Source organism: Cherax quadricarinatus, chromosome 18, assembly GCF_038502225.1.
Source record: "Cherax quadricarinatus isolate ZL_2023a chromosome 18, ASM3850222v1, whole genome shotgun sequence".
Lineage (NCBI taxonomy): Eukaryota > Metazoa > Arthropoda > Malacostraca > Decapoda > Parastacidae > Cherax > Cherax quadricarinatus.
In genome coordinates, this window is record NC_091309.1 from 30,990,600 (window position 1) to 31,013,335 (window position 22,736).

Genomic DNA, 22,736 nt, shown 5'->3' on the forward strand with positions numbered 1-22,736 from the left:
TCAACACTCAGTCCTGTCCCCTAGCATCATCAACACTCGGTCCTGTCCTCTAGCATCATCAACACTCAGTCCTGTCCCCTAGCATCATCAACACTCAGTCCTGTCCTCTAGCATCATCAACACTCAGTCCTGTCCTCTAGCATCATCAACACTCAGTCCTGTCCCCTAGCATCATCAACACTCGGTCCTGTCCTCTAGCATCATCAACACTCAGTCCTGTCCCCTAGCATCATCAACACTCAGTCCTGTCCTCTAGCATCATCAACACTCGGTCCTGTCCTCTAGCATCATCAACACTCAGTCCTGTCCCCTAGCATCATCAACACTCAGTCCTGTCCTCTAGCATCATCAACACTCAGTCCTGTCCTCTAGCATCATCAACACTCAGTCCTGTCCCCTAGCATCATCAACACTCAGTCCTGTCCCCTAGCATCATCAACACTCAGTCCTGTCCCCTAGCATCATCAACACTCAGTCCTGTCCTCTAGCATCATCAACACTCAGTCCTGTCCTCTAGCATCATCAACACTCAGTCCTGTCCTCTAGTATCATCAACACTCAGTCCTGTCCCCTAGCATCATCAACACTCAGTCCTGTCCTCTAGCATCATCAACACTCAGTCCTGTCCTCTAGTATCATCAACACTCAGTCCTGTCCTCTAGCGTCATCAACACTCAGTCCTGTCCTCTAGCATCATCAACACTCAGTCCTGTCCTCTAGTATCATCAACACTCAGTCCTGTCCTCTAGCGTCATCAACACTCAGTCCTGTCCCCTAGCATCATCAACACTCAGTCCTGTCCTCTAGCATCATCAACACTCAGTCCTGTCCTCTAGTATCATCAACACTCCATCAACACTCAGTCCTGTCCTCTAGCATCATCAACACTCAGTCCTGTCCCCTAGCATCATCAACACTCAGTCCTGTCCCCTAGCATCATCAACACTCAGTCCTGTCCTCTAGCATCATCAACACTCAGTCCTGTCCTCTAGCATCATCAACACTCAGTCCTGTCCTCTAGCATCATCAACACTCAGTCCTGTCCTCTAGCATCATCAACACTCAGTCCTGTCCTCTAGCATCATCAACACTCAGTCCTGTCCTCTAGCATCATCAACACTCAGTCCTGTCCTCTAGCATCATCAACACTCAGTCCTGTCCTCTAGTATCATCAACACTCAGTCCTGTCCTCTAGCATCATCAACACTCAGTCCTGTCCTCTAGCATCATCAACACTCAGTCCTGTCCTCTAGCATCATCAACACTCAGTCCTGTCCTCTAGCATCATCAACACTCAGTCCTGTCCTCTAGCATCATCAACACTCAGTCCTGTCCCTCTAGCATCATCAACACTCAGTCCTGTCCTCTAGCATCATCAACACTCAGTCCTGTCCTCTAGCATCATCAACACTCAGTCCTGTCCTCTAGCATCATCAACACTCAGTCCTGTCCTCTAGCATCATCAACACTCAGTCCTGTCCTCTAGCATCATCAACACTCAGTCCTGTCCTCTAGCATCATCAACACTCAGTCCTGTCCTCTAGCATCATCAACACTCAGTCCTGTCCTCTAGCATCATCAACACTCAGTCCTGTCCTCTAGCATCATCAACACTCAGTCCTGTCCCCTAGCATCATCAACACTCAGTCCTGTCCTCTAGCATCATCAACACTCAGTCCTGTCCTCTAGCATCATCAACACTCAGTCCTGTCCTCTAGCATCATCAACACTCAGTCCTGTCCTCTAGCATCATCAACACTCAGTCCTGTCCTCTAGCATCATCAACACTCAGTCCTGTCCTCTAGCATCATCAACACTCAGTCCTGTCCTCTAGCATCATCAACACTCAGTCCTGTCCTCTAGCATCATCAACACTCAGTCCTGTCCTCTAGCATCATCAACACTCAGTCCTGTCCTCTAGCATCATCAACACTCAGTCCTGTCCTCTAGCATCATCAACACTCAGTCCTGTCCTCTAGCATCATCAACACTCAGTCCTGTCCTCTAGCATCATCAACACTCAGTCCTGTCCTCTAGCATCATCAACACTAGCATCATCAACACTCAGTCCTGTCCTCTAGCGTCATCAACACTCAGTCCTGTCCTCTACCATCATCAACACTCAGTCCTGTCCTCTAGCATCAACACTCAGTCCTGTCCTCTAGCATCATCAACACTCAGTCCTGTCCTCTAGCATCATCAACACTCAGTCCTGTCCTCTAGCATCATCAACACTCAGTCCTGTCCACTAGCATCATCAACACTCAGTCCTGTCCATCAACACTAGCTATCATCAACACTCAGTCCTGTCCTCTAGTATCATCAACACTCAGTCCTGTCCTCTAGCATCATCAACACTCAGTCCTGTCCTCTAGCATCATCAACACTCAGTCCTGTCCTCTAGCATCATCAACACTCAGTCCTGTCCCCTAGCATCATCAACACTCAGTCCTGTCCTCTAGCATCATCAACACTCAGTCCTGTCCTCTAGCATCATCAACACTCAGTCCTGTCCCCTAGCATCATCAACACTCAGTCCTGTCCTCTAGCATCATCAACACTCAGTCCTGTCCTCTAGCATCATCAACACTCAGTCCTGTCCATCAACACTAGCATCATCAACACTCAGTCCTGTCCTCTAGTATCATCAACACTCAGTCCTGTCCTGTCCTCTAGCATCATCAACACTCAGTCCTGTCCTCTAGCATCATCAACACTCAGTCCTGTCCTCTAGTATCATCAACACTCAGTCCTGTCCCCTAGCATCATCAACACTCAGTCCTGTCCTCTAGCATCATCAACACTCAGTCCTGTCCTCTAGTATCATCAACACTCAGTCCTGTCCCCTAGCATCATCAACACTCAGTCCTGTCCTCTAGCATCATCAACACTCAGTCCTGTCCTCTAGCATCATCAACACTCAGTCCTGTCCTCTAGTCCTCTAGCATCATCAACACTCAGTCCTGTCCTCTAGCGTCTCTCAGTCCTGTCCCCTAGCATCATCAACACTCAGTCCTGTCCTCTAGTCCTCAGTCCTGTCCTCTAGCGTCATCAACACTCAGTCCTGTCCTCTAGCATCATCAACACTCAGTCCTGTCCTCTAGCGTCATCAACACTCAGTCCTGTCCCCTAGCATCATCAACACTCAGTCCTGTCCTCTAGTATCATCAACACTCAGTCCTGTCCTCTAGCATCATCAACACTCAGTCCTGTCCTCTAGTATCATCAACACTCAGTCCTGTCCCCTAGAATCATCAACACTCAGTCCTGTCTTCTAGCATCATCAACACTCAGTCCTGTCCTCTAGCATCGTCAACACTCAGTCCTGTCCTCTAGCATCATCAACACTCAGTCCTGTCCTCTAGTATCATCAACACTCAGTCCTGTCCTCTAGCATCATCAGCACTCAGTCCTGTCCTCTAGCATCATCAACACTCAGTCCTGTCCTTTAGCATCATCAACACTCAGTCCTGTCCTCTAGCATCATCAACACTCAGTCCTGTCCTCTAGCATCATCAACACTCAGTCCTGTCCTCTAGCATCATCAACACTCAGTCCTGTGCTCTAGTATCATCAACACTCAGTCCTGTCCTCTAGCATCATCAACACTCAGTCCTGTCCTCTAGCATCATCAACACTCAGTCCTGTCCTCTAGCATCATCAACACTCAGTCCTGTCCTCTAGCATCATCAACACTCAGTCCTGTCCTCTAGCATCATCAACACTCAGTCCTGTCCTCTAGCATCAACACTCAGTCCTGTCCTCTAGCATCATCAGCACCCAGTCCTGTCCTCTAGCATCAACACTCAGTCCTGTCCTCTAGCATCAACACTCAGTCCTGTCCTCTAGCATCATCAGCACCCAGTCCTGTCCTCTAGCATCATGAACACTCAGTCCTGTCCTCTAGCATCATCAACACTCAGTCCTGTCCTCTAGCATCATCAACACTCAGTCCTGTCCTCTAGCATGAACACTCAGTCCTGTCCTCTAGCATCATCAGCACCCAGTCCTGTCCTCTAGCATCAACACTCAGTCCTGTCCTCTAGCATCAACACTCAGTCCTGTCCTCTAGCATCAACACTCAGTCCTGTCCTCTAGCATCATCAACACTCAGTCCTGTCCTCTAGCATCATCAACACTCAGTCCTGTCCTCTAGCATCATCAACACTCAGTCCTGTCCTCTAGCATCATCAACACTCAGTCCTGTCCTCTAGCATCAACACTCAGTCCTGTCCTCTAGCATCATCAGCACCCAGTCCTGTCCTCTAGCATCATGAACACTCAGTCCTGTCCTCTAGCATCATCAACACTCAGTCCTGTCCTCTAGCATCATCAACACTCAGTCCTGTCCTCTAGCATCATCAACACTCAGTCCTGTCCTCTAGCATCATCAACACTCAGTCCTGTCCTCTAGCATCAACACTCAGTCCTGTCCTCTAGCATCATCAGCACCCAGTCCTGTCCTCTAGCATCAACACTCAGTCCTGTCCTCTAGCATCATCAGCACCCAGTCCTGTCCTCTAGCATCATGAACACTCAGTCCTGTCCTCTAGCATCAACACTCAGTCCTGTCCTCTAGCATCATCAATACTCAGTCCTGTCCTCTAGCATCAACACTCAGTCCTGTCCTCTAGCATCATCAGCACCCAGTCCTGTCCTCTAGCATCAACACTCAGTCCTGTCCTCTAGCATCATCAGCACCCAGTCCTGTCCTCTAGCATCATGAACACTCAGTCCTGTCCTCTAGCATCAACACTCAGTCCTGTCCTCTAGCATCATCAATACTCAGTCCTGTCCTCTAGCATCAACACTCAGTCCTGTCCTCTAGCATCATCGACACTCAGTCCTGTCCTCTAGCATCATCAACACTCAGTCCTGTCCCCTAGTATCAACACTCAGTCCTGTCCCCTAGTATCAACACTCAGTCCTGTCCCCTAGTATCAACACTCAGTCCTGTCCTGTAGCATCATCAGCACCCAGTCCTGTCCTCTAGCATCATCAGTACCCAGTCCTGTCCTCTACTATCATCAACACTCAGTCCTGTCCTCGAGCAACATCAGTACCCAGTCCTGTCCCCTAGTATCAACACTCAGTCCCGTCCCCTAGTATCAACACTCAGTCCTGTCCTGTAGCATCATCAGCACCCAGTCCTGTCCTCTAGCATCATCAGTACCCAGTCCTGTCCTCTACTATCATCAACACTCAGTCCTGTCCTCTAGCATCATCAGCACCCAGTCCTGTCCTCTAGCGTCAAGTTTAGTATCGTAATCTGTCACTTTTGTGACATGCACATCGAATACGCAAATTTTATCCAATGTCTGTGTCACTGCCGTGACGTATAACAGAATACTAGTGTAATAGAAGCGACACAGTGATGGGAGTAATTCAAGATGGACATGACTTCAGAAGGCTCAAGACAATGGTGATAACTGCACAATCATAGCAATCTATGGTGACTGATGGAAGATCTCATTCCACTCTAATATACTGGTAGTGGAATGAAGCTTTGGAGTGGCCTGGAAGATGTGTAGGGTGTGAGGAAGTCTGGTCAGCGGGCGGACAGCAATTCACAAGTGTGTGTCAGCCACACCGTCCCTCATCTCTACTGTCTCCATTAATAATTTACCAGTACATAACACCACTCTTGTTGATATATTAAAAAATTAATTGTTAAACATTAAAATACATAGTTAAGTGGGTTATGTGCTTAAGTTACTCTACTAAATTTAATGAAAGTACTAGGTAACAAGTACCCGGACACAAAATTACATCAATTTTAACTAAACAAGCCACAGTAGCAATGATCTATTTACATGAATAATGAATTCAGTTACAGTAATGAGGAGGTTGGTTACACAATATTAATTCAGTCATACAAACTTTACAGTGAATCACTGGTCTAAGTAACGGGCTAAGATGCTATGTTGGTCAGTCATCTTACAATGGCTACGAGGTACTTAGAATAGGCTAAATTAAGACATTTCTCCAGTTTTTTTTTCTGATACCATGTTGTGGTTGTTATAATATTATTGTGGGAGGAGACTTGCCTCCCAGACGTACCCTCCTGGGAAAGTCAATCTGGCAGCTATGTAAATGAGCGCCGGAACGCTCTCTTGTTTCTGAGATCAGCATCTCATTAGAGCACCATAGGATCTGCGGGGAGAATCCACGGTATATTCCACGGAAAAAAAATACTACACAGTTTTAAAAATAAGACAAGTAAATTAGGACATACTATTGTTGTCATGACTCACGAGATCGTAATGACACGATTGTAAACAATTTACTGTACGGGTGGAGATCGAACTCACGGCGAGTGAGTCGTAAAACTCCAGGCCAGTGCTTATGCTACTGGACCAGCTGGCTACAATAAGATTCATCCAACTAAGTATATTTATATACCATAGGGAGGTTAACATGAGCCCCACTGATGACTTGGAGGGGACTTGAGCTAGAGTTCGTCACGGCTACGTTGGCGGGAGATTCATCTGTAAAAACTTCCATTTGTGGTCACAGTGGTGGCCCGTGCTAACCTTCTTATGGTGTATAAATATACCGAGCTGGATAAATCTTATTGTAGCCACCTGAACCAGTGGTTTACGCACTGACCTGAGGTTTTACGAGTCACTCTGCAAGGGTATGAACCCCATCCGTACCATAGTTTGATACAGTGATGTTGAAAGTCGGGAATGAAGTGTATAAAAGTGACCAGCAGGCAGCAGCACGTGCCAATAGTTGTATATTTCCATACTTACAATACACCAGTACTGAAAATTTTTAGGCGATCGGACGAGTCGTTCTCAGGTTGTGCAGGAAAACCTTGAAGGAAGGGAATTAAGTAATAACTTACATGTGCCACTCTGGAAGTACCTAATAAATTCAATAAGCATAACAGGTAAAGTAGAAAAATGGGTATTCAATTTGTACATTAATGGTATACAACGCCGACAATTTGAAGAATTAGACACTATGCAACATCTGGGTGTCTCTATTTGTAGACGTTTCGCCATCCAGTGGCTTTATCAATACAAATTCAAGGACGTAATGGGAAGACTGTAGAATTATATACAAAAGACGAGGTAATTAGACCATCATACTTGGAGCTGGTGATGAGCACCACAGTCTTGAAGAGTGTGAATCACAGGCATGAAGCTTGGCGCTTAATATAGTGGCATCAGGTGAGGGAGGGGCAGCAGACGAAGGTATTGTCACTGGTAGGCGGGATTCCCCAGTGGCAGCAGGTCATGTCCAGTGATGACAGGGGAAAGTCATGTCCACTTGCTCTGGCAGGGAAAGAGTGAAGAACTTAAAACAAACACTGAATACACAACACAGGATTAACATCTTTATAGAACGAACGAAACATGTAAAAGACTTGGACATAACAATGTTCGATGACCTGTATTAGGAAAATTTCCAAAATATGCTTGCAACAGGTAAGTAAACTGTAGACATGAATCCAGATGCATACCGGTTAACCCTTCTGGAGTCTACTTCCTAGACCTTTTGTGGATCCATATGCTGTTGCGCTGCCGTCCACAGGATGGATATGGGGTGCACAATAAACTAGCCACTTCAAAGGCAAAATCTAAAGTCGATGACCTGTCGTTTAAAGACCATACAAAGGCAAATGCAGCACAGTCCAGAAAAATGAAACAGTGGATAATGAGAACTTTTCAAACAAGATAAATTAAGCCATTGGTAAAACTATTCAGATCACTTGTGTTGCGTCGTCGACAATATTGCTCAGTGATGACGGCTCCGTTAATGGCAGGAGAGATCTCACAACTGGGAAAAACACAGAGCATTTGCTGTCCACACAGAGTTAGTATAGCCTGGAAATTACTGGAAACACCTAGAATTACTGGGAATGTACTCTTTGCACGGAAACACTGGGAACGTACTCTTTGCAGTGAAATACTGGAACGTAATCTGCAGTGAAATACTGGGAACGTACTCTGCATTGAAGACAAGATATACCTGATAATATACACGGTTTGTCCTAAATCCCCACACACAGCATAACGAAGTACTAGAGTGAGAGATATGGGAGAACGTGTATTAGAGACCCAGTGAAAAGCAGGGGCACTGTGGTCACCATAAGAGAACTCTGTGTCAACATCCGTGGTACAACACATTTCAGCCTACCACCGGCAGATATCGGAAACGTCGCTGGAAGAAATGTAAAAGTCTTCAAAAGGAAAACTGGATCACAACCTTTTCGGAAGTGTCGGATCAATCAGACTGTGATAGTCAGGTGGGGGCAGCGGCCTGCCACCAGTGGCAGCAATCTGATTGACCAGGCAGTCAACAGATAAGCTTCGCTAAAGGCTTTGTTGCGAGGGTGGAAAAACTCTCGAAGCTTTCCACAGGTATATTTCATGTCTCTGTCATTCTTTCTCTTTCTCTTTGCCCACTCCCAAACAACTAATACATATATTGTGATCAGTAATATTTCTAATTTACAACACACACACACACATACTCACAGCAGTAAGACAGAGAGAGAGAGAGAGAGAGAGAGAGAGAGAGGTGGATAGATTGCGTTTTCTTGGACTTTAAGAAGGTTTTTGACACAGTTCCATAAAAGAGACTAGCGCAAAAGCTGGAGGACCAGGGAGGTGTAACAGTGAAGGCGCTGCAACGGATCGAAGAATACCTGACGGGAAGGGAGCAGCGAGTCATGGTACGTGGTACGTGATGAGGTGTCAGAGTGGGCGTCTGATGAGCGGAGTTAGACAGGGGTCAGTCCTAGGACCTGTGCTGTTCCTAGTATATGTGTGGGATGCAATGCAAAGAGAGCCTCTATTATGCCTTGGCATTATGGGCCAACTTAACATTATTGGCTTACTGACTACTTAACACTAAGGATTATATCATAGTTGAACAGTATATTATTAATTATATCATAGTTGTACAGTAGAATATTAATTATAAATGAATCAAAATTTGTATAATACAAAGATATACGTATTTATATTCTAAAATGCTTTTGTGAAAAACAATGATTCAATTATATTCCTGTCAACAATGGATAAAAGGTTCAATGTGATTGTTTCAGTTATGATGTGGGAGTACACAGGTGAGTAAATGTGTACTGAATATTTAGCATTTAGTCTAGGGTGATTAAGTGGCTTTTGAGAAGTCTTAAATTGATTTTCAGACTGGGTTACTTTAGTATCTTCTGATAATGAATTCCATATTTTGGGGCCTTTTATGTGCATAGAGTTTTTACACAGTGTGATATGGACACGAGGTATATCAAAAAGAGATGTGTGTCTTGTGTTGTGGTCATGTGTCCTGTTAAGGTAGGTGAGGAAAAGTTTGAGTGGAGGGTTTATATTTGTGTGTATTGTTCTGTGTATGTAGTAGGCACATGAATAAGTATGGATGTTCTTAATGGTGAGCAGTTTCAGACTTTTGAAAATTGGTGGAGTATGCTGGTGGGAGTGGGAATTTGTTATTCTTACTGCTGCCTTTTGCTGGGTTATTAGGAGTTTCAGGTGATTGGATGTTGTTGATCCCCATGCATAAATTCCATATGTAAGATAAGGGTATACGAGTGAATGGTACAGTGCCAGGAGAGCTGATTGTGGAAGATAGTACCGTATCTTGGATAGTATGCCTACAGTCTTAGAGATTTTCTTGGTGATTTGTTGTATGTGTGTCTGGAACTGAAGGCTACTGTCAAGGTGGATGCCTAGGAATTTTCTCTCTGTGAGTCTTGTGACTGATGATCCATTTAGCGTAATGTTAATTGGATCATTTGCAGCTTTGTTTCCAAACTGAATGAAATAGGTTTTATCAGTGTTCAAGGTAAGTTTGTTAGTCATCATCCAGGCAGATATTTTCTGTAATTCAGCATTGACTGTGTTTGCTAGTATGACTGTGTTTGGGTGGGAAAATACATATGTAGTGTCATCTGCAAATAATATGGGTTTGAGTAGCTGTGATGCATTCGGTAGATCATTGATGTAGATGAGAAAGAGGAGTGATCCAAGGACACTTCCTTGTGGGACTCCTACTGTGATTGGTTGGGTGGAGGAGTTTGGATCATTTGCATACACATATTGAGTTCTGTTACTAAGGTATGACTTTAGGTAGTTGAGGGAGTGGCCTCTGATACCATAATGCATTAATTTGGAGTGTATCGAAAGCTTTACGTAAATCTATGAAAATGCCCAGCGAGACTTCTTTCTTTTCAAGTGCGGTTAGGTTAGGTTAGGTAAGGTTCGTCAGGAAACAGGACAAATGTTTCCTGACGCGGGTCTTAGTCAGATGATGACCCGCCTTTGGAGCTTTTGGTCATCTGACCGAGGCCTTCCGCTGGCTTACCGGTCCACCCCTTTAAAAATTATGGCCATTTATAACCATTGTTTTTTTTTTATTTCAGGTGCGGTATATATTAGTTCTAGCATGTGTGTGATAGCGTCATTTGTGCTTTTATTATTTCTGAATCCAAAATGACAAGGGTTTAATATGTTGTGTGAAAAGAAGTAGGAATAGATCCGTCTATGAATTAATTCTTCAAAGATTTTAGAGAGCAGTGGTTAGATATTGGTCTACAGTTATTCAAGTCAGCTTGGTCACCTTTATGGATCGGAGTGACCCTCGCTATTTTGAGGATTGTTGAGAAGGTAGATGATTCAATGGATTTGTTAAAGAGTGTTGCAATAATTGGTGACAATACTTGAGAAGCTTTTTTGTACATAAAAGCAGACAAGTTGTTTATGTCTCCTGCCTTGTTTTTAAGGGTGTTTATGATGAGTGTAACTTAAGTGGGGTTGGTTGGAGCTAGGAATAGCGTATTTGGGTAGGTACCTATGAGGTAGTCTGATGGACGGGTGTTTGAACTTCGTATTTTGTTCGCTAGATTTTTTTCTTATGGTGAAGAAAACATTGAGTGTGTTTGCTGTTTCAGTAGGTGTGAGTTGGGGTTCATCTGATTTTGTTAATGTGATTGTTTTGTTTTTGGATAACTTTTTAGTTCCAAGAATTTCAGAGAGAGTTTTCCAGGGTTTTTTTCATATCACCTTTGATGTTATGTAATCTATTTTCATAATACAATTTTTTTGACCTTCTTATCAGGCTGGTAAGTGCTGACGAGTAATTTCTCGACTGTTCTCTAGTTGCTTGACCCATTCTATACTGTTTTTTATATTTGTGCTTTGTGTTAATGGATTTGAGGATGCTTGGTGTTAGTCAGGGATTATTTAGTCTCTTTGCTGTGATCTATTTAGTTTTTTGGGGCAATGTTTGTTGTAGAGGTAATAGGCTTTTTTTGAAAATTATTTATACATTCATTCATATCTGTATATGTTTCGAGCTCATTTTGCCAATCGATGTTATTCATAGCTGCTATAAAGTTAACAGCTGTCTCGTTATGTAGTCTGAAGGTTACTTTAGTAATGTCTTGTGGTAGTTTGCCCAGATTAGTTATGAGAAAGGTTGGGTAGTGGTCTGTAGTGTTGTCTGTGATTATGCCTGATTTTAAAGGGGATATGGTGTTAGTCCAGATGTGGTCTGTTAAGGAGATGCTTGTCTCGGTGATTCTTGTAGGTTTAGATATTGCTGGTAGCAACAGGCAGTTACTCAGTGTTTTTGAATTTGGTTACTTGTGGGTCCTGGTCGTGTAGTAAGTTTGTTGAAATCTCCTGTTAGTAGTAGGTGGTCTTTATTCATGTGTGCATCAGTAATCATGTTGCCTAGTTTTACACTAAAGTGGTAAATGTTTGACTGTGGTACTCTGTAGATGTTTATAACTGTGAGGGGTTTTTGCAGGTCTTTTGATTTAAATTTGGCTATGATATATTCTCCATGTTCGTCCCTTGTGCAAGATTTATTGATACATTCAAGTTGATTTGAGTAGTATATAGCTGTTCCTCCCCCTTGCTGGTCTGTTCTACAGTTGTGTATGGCCATGTAGCCAGGAATGGTATAGACATCTGTAATATAAGGATTAAGCCAGGTTTCTGTGAGTGTGATGATTGATATATTGGAATGAAGGGAATTGAGTAATGCTGTGAGGTCGTCATAATGTTTGCTGAATGATTTGACATTGTAGTTAAAGATGGTTATGTTATTGTTTGCACTGAGTAATGTCTTTGCTTGGTCTGCTGTGTAGTAATTACAGTTACTGGTTGATTCGTGTAATTCATTTCGTAAAAAGTTTACATCAGGATCTATGTCTGTAATCATAGGATGAGAGTAATTTTACAAACTAGATTTTCTGAGTAAAATGATATAAGATTTATATTAAATCTACAACTAGACTTATGACTAAGACGCCGTGATTAATCTAAAACTTGTAAAAATTTGAAAGAAAAAGGGATTATTGCAGAATAGATAATTCAGTTATACACTTAAGCATCTAATAGCACCTTAATTATTTTAACAAATGTGAGTTTATGAACTACTGTAGATATTTACAGCTAAAATAAAGGAGCTAATGAATATAATAATAAAAGATTGTATTAAAAGTAAAATCAGTAGCACCTGAGGTAGTCTATAGCACCTGGTGTATTTTAATGGCAAAATAGTGAACTTATTACACTTTAGCACCTGAGAATAGCACCTTGATTATATTAACAATTGTGAATATATGAACTGAGGTAGTTATTTAAAGCTAAAATAAGGGAGAAAATATATAAGGGATGTGAAGTAATGAGTGAGGAGAATTTAGTCGAAGGAGGATAAGGCAGGACTACGGAGGGATCTGGACAGGCTACAGGCCTGGTCCAGCAACTGGCTGCTGGAGTTCAACCCCACCAAGTGCAGTCATGAAGATCGGAGAAGGGCAAAGAAGACCGCAGACAGTACAGTCTAGGCGGCCAAAGACTACAAACCTCACTCATGGGAAAGGATCTTGGGGTGAGTATAATACCGAGCACATCTGAGGCGCACATCAACCATACAACTGCTGCAGCATATGGGCGACTAGCGAACCTAAGAACAGCATTCCGACATCTCAGTAAGGAATCGCTTCAGACCCTGTACACCGTGTACATCAAACCCATATTGGAGTATGCAGAACCGGTTTGGAACCCACACCTGGCTAAGCACATCAGGAAACTAGAGAATGTGTAAAGGTTTGCAACGAGACTAGTTCTGGAGCTAAGGGGCATGTCCTATGAGGAGATGTTAAGAGAACTCGACTCAACGACACTGAAGAACAGAAGAGAGAGGGAGGACACTATAACGACATATAAAATACTTAGAGGAACCAACATGGTGGACAGAGACAGAATGCTCCAGAGATGGGTCACATCAACAAGGGGTCACAATTGGAAGCTGAAGACCCAGATGAATCAGAGGGATGTTAGGAAGTATTCCTTCAGCCATAGTGTTGTCAGGAAATATAACAGTCTGGAAAGTGAGGTAGCGAAGGCAGGATCCATAAATAGCTTTAAGAAGAGGTATGATTAAGCTCATGGAGCAGGGAGAGAGTGGACCTAGTGGCGATCAGTGAAGAGGCGGGGCCAGGAGCTATGAACCGACCCCTGCAACCACAATTAGGCGAGTACAATTAGGTGAGTGCAAACACTGACACACAAATACCTACACACACACACACACACACACACACACACACACACACACACACACACACACACACACACACACACACCGACACACACACACACACACACACACACACACACACACACACACACACACACCGACACACACACACACACACACACACACACACACACACACACACACACACACACACACACACACACACACACACACACCGACACACACACACACACACACACACACACACACACACACACACACACACACACACAGTCAAGTGGCAAATGAAGCAGTATTTGATTTGAATTTAGAGAGGTTTGTGAGGAGCAAAATGCATCTAAAGTGCATTCATTAAAGAGTCCACTAAAGTGCATTCATTAAAGAGTCCACTAAAGTGCATTCATTAAAGAGTCCACTAAAGTGCATTCATTAAAGAGTCCACTAAAGTGCATTCATTAAAGAGTCCACTAAAGTGCATTCATTAAAGAGAGTCCACTACCTTTCAGAGTCCATGTGAACCTATTATCTGTCATGCTGTGCGAGTCTGACTTTATTTTTACAGGTGCTAATGATGATTATTGTATTACAGAAACGTTGCTTTACCAAATAAATGTATTGATTGTGAGAGAGAGAGAGAGAGAAAATTTCCTGTCACTCTCGTCCATTATGTGAAGCTTCGTCTCTCTCTCCCTCTCTCTCTCTCTCTCTCTCTCTCTCTCTCTCTCTCTCTCTCTCAACAATTCGCACAAAATTGCGAAGGTCCTTTTTTTTATATGACAACTATTTTTTTTTAATTAAGAAGCAACAACAAATGCTGATAAATTCCAACCCTCCGTTTAACACTTTACAAAAATAAACAGCAAAATGTCTCATCAGCTTCAGAATATTCACACCACTCAAAAATTAATATACCAGCAAAAAAAAAACATATAGAAAGTATTGTTGACAACATTCTACTGTACAGAAAGTATTGTTGACAACATTCTACTGTACAGAAAGTATTGTTGACAACATTCTACTGTACAGAAAGTATTGTTGACAACATTCTACTGTATAGAAAGTATTGTTGACAACATTCTACTGTATAGAAAGTATTGTTGACAACATTCTACTGTATAGAAAGTATTGTTGACAACATTCTACTGTATAGAAAGTATTGTTGACAACATTCTACTGTATAGAAAGTATTGTTGACAACATTCTACTGTATAGAAAGTATTGTTGACAACATTCTACTGTATAGAAAGTATTGTTGACAACATTCTACTGTATAGAAAGTATTGTTGACAACATTCTACTGTACAGACAAAAGTATTGTTGACAACATTCTACTGTATAGAAAGTATTGTTGACAACATTCTACTGTATAGAAAGTATTGTTGACAACATTCTACTGTATAGAAAGTATTGTTGACAACATTCTACTGTATAGAAAGTATTGTTGACAACATTCTACTGTATAGAAAGTATTGTTGACAACATTCTACTGTATAGAAAGTATTGTTGACAACATTCTACTGACAACATTCTACTGTAGAAAGTATTGTTGACAACATTCTACTGTACAGAAAGTATTGTTGACAACATTCTACTGTACAGAAAGTATTGTTGACAACATTCTACTGTATAGAAAGTATTGTTGACAACATTCTACTGTTAGAAAGTATTGTTGACAACATTCTACTGTACAGAAAGTATTGTTGACAACATTCTACTGTACTGTATAGAAAGTATTGTTGACAACATTCTACTGTATAGAAAGTATTGTTGACAACATTCTACTGCAACATTCTACTGTATAGAAAGTATTGTTGACAACATTCTACTGTACAGAAAGTATTGTTGGCAACATTCTACTGTATAGAAAGTATTGTTGACAACATTCTACTGTATAGAAAGCATTGTTGACAACATTCTACTGTATAGAAAGTATTGTTGACAACATTCTACTGTATAGAAAGTATTGTTGACAACATTCTACTGTATAGAAAGTATTGTTGACAACATTCTACTGTATAGAAAGTATTGTTGACAACATTCTACTGTATATTGTTGACAACATTCTACTGTACAGAAAGTATTGTTGACAACATTCTACTGTACAGAAAGTATTGTTGACAACATTCTACTGTACAGAAAGTATTGTTGACAACATTCTACTGTATAGAAAGTATTGTTGACAACATTCTACTGTATAGAAAGTATTGTTGACAACATTCTACTGTACAGAAAGTATTGTTGACAACATTCTACTGTATAGAAAGTATTGTTGACAACATTCTACTGTATAGAAAGTATTGTTGACAACATTCTACTGTACAGAAAGTATTGTTGACAACATTCTACTGTACAGAAAGTATTGTTGACAACATTCTACTGTACAGAAAGTATTGTTGACAACATTCTACTGTATAGAAAGTATTGTTGACAACATTCTACTGTATAGAAAGTATTGTTGACAACATTCTACTGTACAGAAAGTATTGTTGACAACATTCTACTGTATAGAAAGTATTGTTGATAACATTCTACTGTATAGAAAGTATTGTTGACAACATTCTACTGTACAGAAAGTATTGTTGACAACATTCTACTGTATAGAAAGTATTGTTGACAACATTCTACTGTATAGAAAGTATTGTTGACAACATTCTACTGTATAGAAAGTATTGTTGACAACATTCTACTGTACAGAAAGTATTGTTGACAACATTCTACTGTATAGAAAGTATTGTTGACAACATTCTACTGTATAGAAAGTATTGTTGACAACATTCTACTGTACAGAAAGTATTGTTGACAACATTCTACTGTATAGAAAGTATTGTTGACAACATTCTACTGTATAGAAAGTATTGTTGACAACATTCTACTGTATAGAAAGCATTGTTGACAACATTCTACTGTATAGAAAGTATTGTTGACAACATTCTACTGTATAGAAAGTATTGTTGACAACATTCTACTGTATAGAAAGTATTGTTGACAACATTCTACTGTATAGAAAGTATTGTTGACAACATTCTACTGTATAGAAAGTATTGTTGACAACATTCTACTGTACAGAAAGTATTGTTGACAACATTCTACTGTACAGAAAGTATTGTTGACAACATTCTACTGTACAGAAAGTATTGTTGACAACATTCTACTGTATAGAAAGCATTGTTGACAACATTCTACTGTATATTGTTGACAACATTCTACTGTATAGAAAGCATTGTTGACAACATTCTACTGTATAGAAAGCATTGTTGACAACATTCTACTGTATAGAAAGCATTGTTGACAACATTCTACTGTATAGAAAGTATTGTTGACAACATTCTACTGTATAGAAAGTATTGTTGACAACATTCTACTGTATAGAAAGTATTGTTGACAACATTCTACTGTATAGAAAGTATTGTTGACAACATTCTACTGTATAGAAAGCATTGTTGACAACATTCTACTGTATAGAAAGCATTGTTGACAACATTCTACTGTATAGAAACAACATTCTACTGTATAGAAAGCATTGTTGCCAACATTCTACTGTATAGATAGGATTGTTGACAACATTCTACTGTATAGAGAGCATTGTTGACAACATTCTACTGTATGTATTTTTGACAACATTCTACTGTATAGAAAGCATTGTTGACAACATTCTACTGTATAGAAAGTATTGTTGACAACATTCTACTGTATAGAAAGCATTGTTGACAACATTCTACTGTATAGAAAGTATTGTTGACAACATTCTACTGTATAGAAAGTATTGTTGACAACATTCTACTGTATAGAAAGCATTGTTGACAACATTCTACTGTATAGAAAGCATTGTTGACAACATTCTACTGTATAGAAAGTATTGTTGACAACATTCTACTGTATAGAAAGCATTGTTGACAACATTCTACTGTATAGAAAGTATTTTTGACAACATTCTACTGTATAGAAAGCATTGTTGACAACATTCTACTGTATAGAAAGTATTGTTGACAACATTCTACTGTATAGAAAGCATTGTTGACAACATTCTACTGTATAGAAAGTATTGTTGACAACATTCTACTGTATAGAAAACATTGTTGACAACATTCTACTGTATAGAAAACATTGTTGACAACATTCTACTGTATAGAAAGTATTGTTGACAACATTCTACTGTATAGAAAGCATTGTTGACAACATTCTACTGTATAGAAAACATTGTTGACAACATTCTACTGTATAGAAAACATTGTTGACAACATTCTACTGTATAGAAAACATTGTTGACAACATTCTACTGTATAGAAAACATTGTTGACAACATTCTACTGTATAGAAAACATTGTTGACAACATTCTACTGTATAGAAAACATTGTTGACAACATTCTACTGTATAGAAAACATTGTTGACAACATTCTACTGTATAGAAAGTATTGTTGACAACATTCTACTGTATAGAAAGCATTGTTGACAACATTCTACTGTATAGAAAGTATTGTTGACAACATTCTACTGTATAGAAAACATTGTTGACAACATTCTACTGTATAGAAAGCATTGTTGACAACATTCTACTGTATAGAAAGCATTGTTGACAACATACGAAAGTCACTGTAAATGGGGGATAACTTTGCAGGTTGTTGAAGTCTTATGCACCAAATATTTTTTTCGATCCCTTTTGAACGTTGTTATATATGACCAATCTGCTGACGCCAGGTGTTGCTTACTTTTATGAACTTTTACCTGGATATTTCGATTTTTTTTTTTGCATTTGTAGCAGTTTTATTAATAAAAATAATTGCCCATTTATATATATATATATATATATATATATATATATATATATATATATATATATATATATATATATATATATATATATATATACACACACACATGTAGGCTGTTTATTATTGCACTCAAGCACAGGATGCTGGTTTTAAATTTGAGTGTCTGTTGCAGATTGTGAGGATGTGTTGGTGCAGCGAATGCTGTGTGATGATGGTGGTGGTGATGGTGGTGGTGACGTGGGTAGCGGCAACTACAGCCTCTCCTGCACCACACAACACAGCGCTCAATTACTCACACGGTTTTAGCGCTTCACATAGATATGTCTATGCAAGAGACTCACGTCTTCTGGGCTCACTACTCGCCTCCCTCCCCAACAGCAGCAAAACACACACCTACAGCAGCACTCGCAACCACAGAAGCAAAAGACACGAAAGCAGCAACAGACACAACAACAACAGCAGCAACAGGCACAACAGCAGCAGCAGCAACAACAACAGGCACAACAACAGAAGCAGCAACAGGCACAACCACAGCAGCAACAGACACAACCACAGTAGGACGCACAACAGCAACAAAACACACAGTCACCCCAGCAGCAAACACCATCACCCTCGCATACAACCTTCCTTCAAAGCTGTGAGAGAGCGGCTCCAGGGAGAGAGTGATGCACTCCCGGAGAGACTACGACTCTCTCAGAGTGTATTAAGAAAACTGTTGGAATCAAAGGAAGGCAAGGCACTCAGCCACTCCGAGGAGAGGAAAGAGGAGGATGAGAGTCGGGATGTAAGAGAGGTTGACAAGTGGCAGTGTCTGAGAGAGTGGTTGAGAGCACATCATCTTAACACTTCTAAGAAGCAACAGACGACTTGTGACAAGCACAGAGAAGAGGATGTGCACACAGTTCCAGACAAAGTAGCAGAGGAGTGCGCACCACTGCTGCTTCTGGTGATCCCAACACTGTGTAATGGAACTCACAGCTGCATCAACGTAACTGAGGCTTCGCTGGAGACCTTCATACATCGTTACTTCGTGTGGGAGCGCAAGAAGAAGCAACGGGAGGAAGATAACGATGCTGTCATCTACATCGTCGTGGTGCTCGCCTTCTACTCCTTTGGCATCGTCTTCATGATGGCCAACTTCGTACGTCAGGAACAGCGTGAACTAGAGGAAACCAAGATGTACAAGCAGTATGTTAAGCTGGCCCGAGACCGCTGGCTCACTACACGGGGCAACCTGGCTAACAAGCTGGCACTGCAGGCACTTAACACCTTCAATGCTGTGCCACAAACAACTGACGTCAACAAGGTCACCTTTGTGTGAACATCAGGTTACCTTAATGAAGACAAAGACAAGTTGCAGAACAACCGTTTGTTGGGACAATGTTTTGCTGTGTGTAGAGCTGAAGTCAACAGAGCATCGGAGCTCAAAGTTGTCCCAAGAAAAGCTTCACCTGGAACCTATTTCCTTATTACTGTTGGTAGCGATTAAAAAATTATATTATCATTATTTTCTAAAGAACTGGTTAGGGAAGCCAGCGGAAAACCTCGGTCATATGACCACAAGTGCCACTGACTGGTCATCATAAGCCAGGAAGCATGTGTCCTCTTTTCCTGACCAATGTTACCTGTTGACAGTACGTCAATTGTATCCTTGTATGTAAATCGTGCTTATTAAGCCGGACTTACCGGATAGGTCGAACTCCCTTAAAAATTTGACTTTCAGAAAAAAATATCTTATAGACTGATAGATATATTTTTTCACTGACAGTGATATAAAATATATTTTTGGATCAAACTTAACTCAGAAACCTCACCTAACTTACTTTTTTTTTAGCTAACTTCTGCTATGTATAGCATAGGTCAGTTGAAATTTATTTAATATTGCTACAACTCAATAATATGTATTTATTATCGTTATCTTCAGATTGATATCCGATGATTTATGGAAAAAAAAATCATTCTAATTCGGCCGAATTCTTGCCGAATAAGTCAAACTTGGCAATTCAGCTTAATCAGCACGAGATTATATATATATATATATATATATATATATATATATATATATATATATATATATATATATATATATATATATATATATAAATATATATATATATATATATATATATATATATATATATATATATATATATATATATATATATATATATATATATATATATTACGTGTGGCAAACGCGAGCACACAGACGTGTTTATTGTGCCTCAAATTTAGTGTGTCTAGACTTTGCAAAAACACAAGGAGAGCTTCTCCATTCTTTTAAAACTGGAGTAGTCGTACAGGGAATTTATTACTGGAGAAAGTACTCTTCCTAACATAATGTATTCAGTCCATTACGTGTACTGGAGGATGTAATCAGTCCATTGAATCTTGCTGGAGGAAGTACTTAGCTTCATAAACTGTAGTGGAGGATATAACTAACATTTTAAATTTTATTGTGCTGGAGGATGTATTCAACCTGTTACACTGTACTGGAGGATGTATTCAACCTGTTACACTGTACTGGAGGATGTATTCAACCTGTTATATTGTACTGGAGGATGTATTCAACCTGTTACACTGTACTGGAGGATGTATTCAACCTGTTACACTGTACTGGAGGATGTATTCAACCTGTTATACTGTACTGGAGGATGTATTCAACCTGTTACACTGTACTGGAGGATGTATTCAACCTGTTACACTGTACTGGAGGATGTATTCAACCTGTTACATTGTACTGGAGGATGTATTCAACCTGTTACACTGTACTGGAGGATGTATTCAACCTGTTACACTGTACTGGAGGATGTATTCAACCTGTTACATTGTACTGGAGGATGTATTCAACCTGTTACACTGTACTGGAGGATGTATTCAACCTGTTACACCGTACTGGAGGATGTATTCAACCTGTTACACTGTACTGGAGGATGTATTCAACCTGTTACACTGTACTGGAGGATGTATTCAACCTGTTACACTGTACTGGAGGATGTATTCAACCTGTTACATTGTACTGGAGGATGCAGTCAACCTGTTACACTGTACTGGAGGATGTATTCAACCTGTTACACTGTACTGGAGGATGTAGTCAATCTGTCAACCTGTTACAACCTGTTACACTGTACTGGAGGATGTATTCAACCTGTTACATTGTACTGGAGGATGCAGTCAACCTGTTACACTGTACTGGAGGATGTATTCAACCTGTTACACTGTACTGGAGGATGTATTCAACCTGTTACACCGTACTAGAGGATGTATTCAACCTGTTACACCGTACTGGAGGATGTATTCAACCTGTTACATTGTACTGGAGGATGTATTCAACCTGTTATATTGTACTGGAGGATGTATTCAACCTGTTACACCGTACTAGAGGATGTATTCAACCTGTTACACCGTACTGGAGGATGTATTCAACCTGTTACACTGTACTGGAGGACGTATTCAACCTGTTACACTGTACTGGAGGATGTAGTCAACCTGTTACACTGTACTGGAGGATGCAGTCAATCTGTTACACTGTACTGGAGGATGTAGTCAACCTGTAACACTGTACTGGAGGATGTAGTCAATCTGTTACACTGTACTGGAGGATGTAGTCAACCTGTTACACTGTACTGGAGGATGTAGTCAATCTGTTACACTGTACTGGAGGATGTAGTCAACCTGTTACACTGTACTGGAGGATGTAGTCAACCTGTTACACTGCACTGGAGGATGCAGTCCATCTGTTACACTGTACTGGAGGATGTAGTCAACCTGTTACACTGTACTGGAGGATGTAGTCAACCTGTTACACTGTACTGGAGGATGTAGTCAACCTGTTACACTGTACTGGAGGATGTAGCCAACCTGTTACACTGTACTGGAGGATGTAGTCAACCTGTTACACTGTACTGGAGGATGTAGCCAACCTGTTACACTGTACTGGAGGATGTAGTCAACCTGTTACACTGTACTGGAGGATGTAGTCAACCTGTTACACTGTACTGGAGGATGTAGCCAACCTGTTACACTGTACTGGAGGATGTAGTCAACCTGTTACACTGTACTGGAGGATGTAGTCAACCTGTTACACTGTACTGGAGGATGTAGTCAACCTGTTACACTGTACTGGAGGATGTAGTCAACCTGTTACACTGTACTGGAGGATGTAGTCAACCTGTTACACTGTACTGGAGGATGTAGTCAACCTGTTACACTGTACTGGAGGATGTAGTCAACCTGTTACACTGTACTGGAGGATGTAGTCAACCTGTTACACTGTACTGGAGGATGTAGTCAACCTGTTACACTGTACTGGAGGATGTAGTCAACCTGTTACACTGTACTGGAGGATGTAGTCAACCTGTTACACTGTACTGGAGGATGTAGTCAACCTGTTACACTGTACTGGAGGATGTATTCAGCGTGT

At 40.8% G+C, this 22,736-nt stretch overlaps 1 protein-coding gene across 1 annotated transcript in view; it reads left to right on the forward strand.

The window, feature by feature from the left end:
- Positions 1-20,324, forward strand: part of LOC128689273 (uncharacterized) — a 48,224-nt gene extending 27,900 nt beyond the window's left edge. The window contains exon 2 of the mRNA XM_053777405.2: positions 18,486-20,324. Coding sequence (XP_053633380.2) covers positions 18,495-19,634 — 1,140 coding nt within the window. The 5' untranslated portion in view covers positions 18,486-18,494 and the 3' untranslated portion in view covers positions 19,635-20,324. The remainder of the gene's footprint in view (positions 1-18,485) is intronic.
- The last annotated feature ends 2,412 nt before the right edge of the window (positions 20,325-22,736 follow it).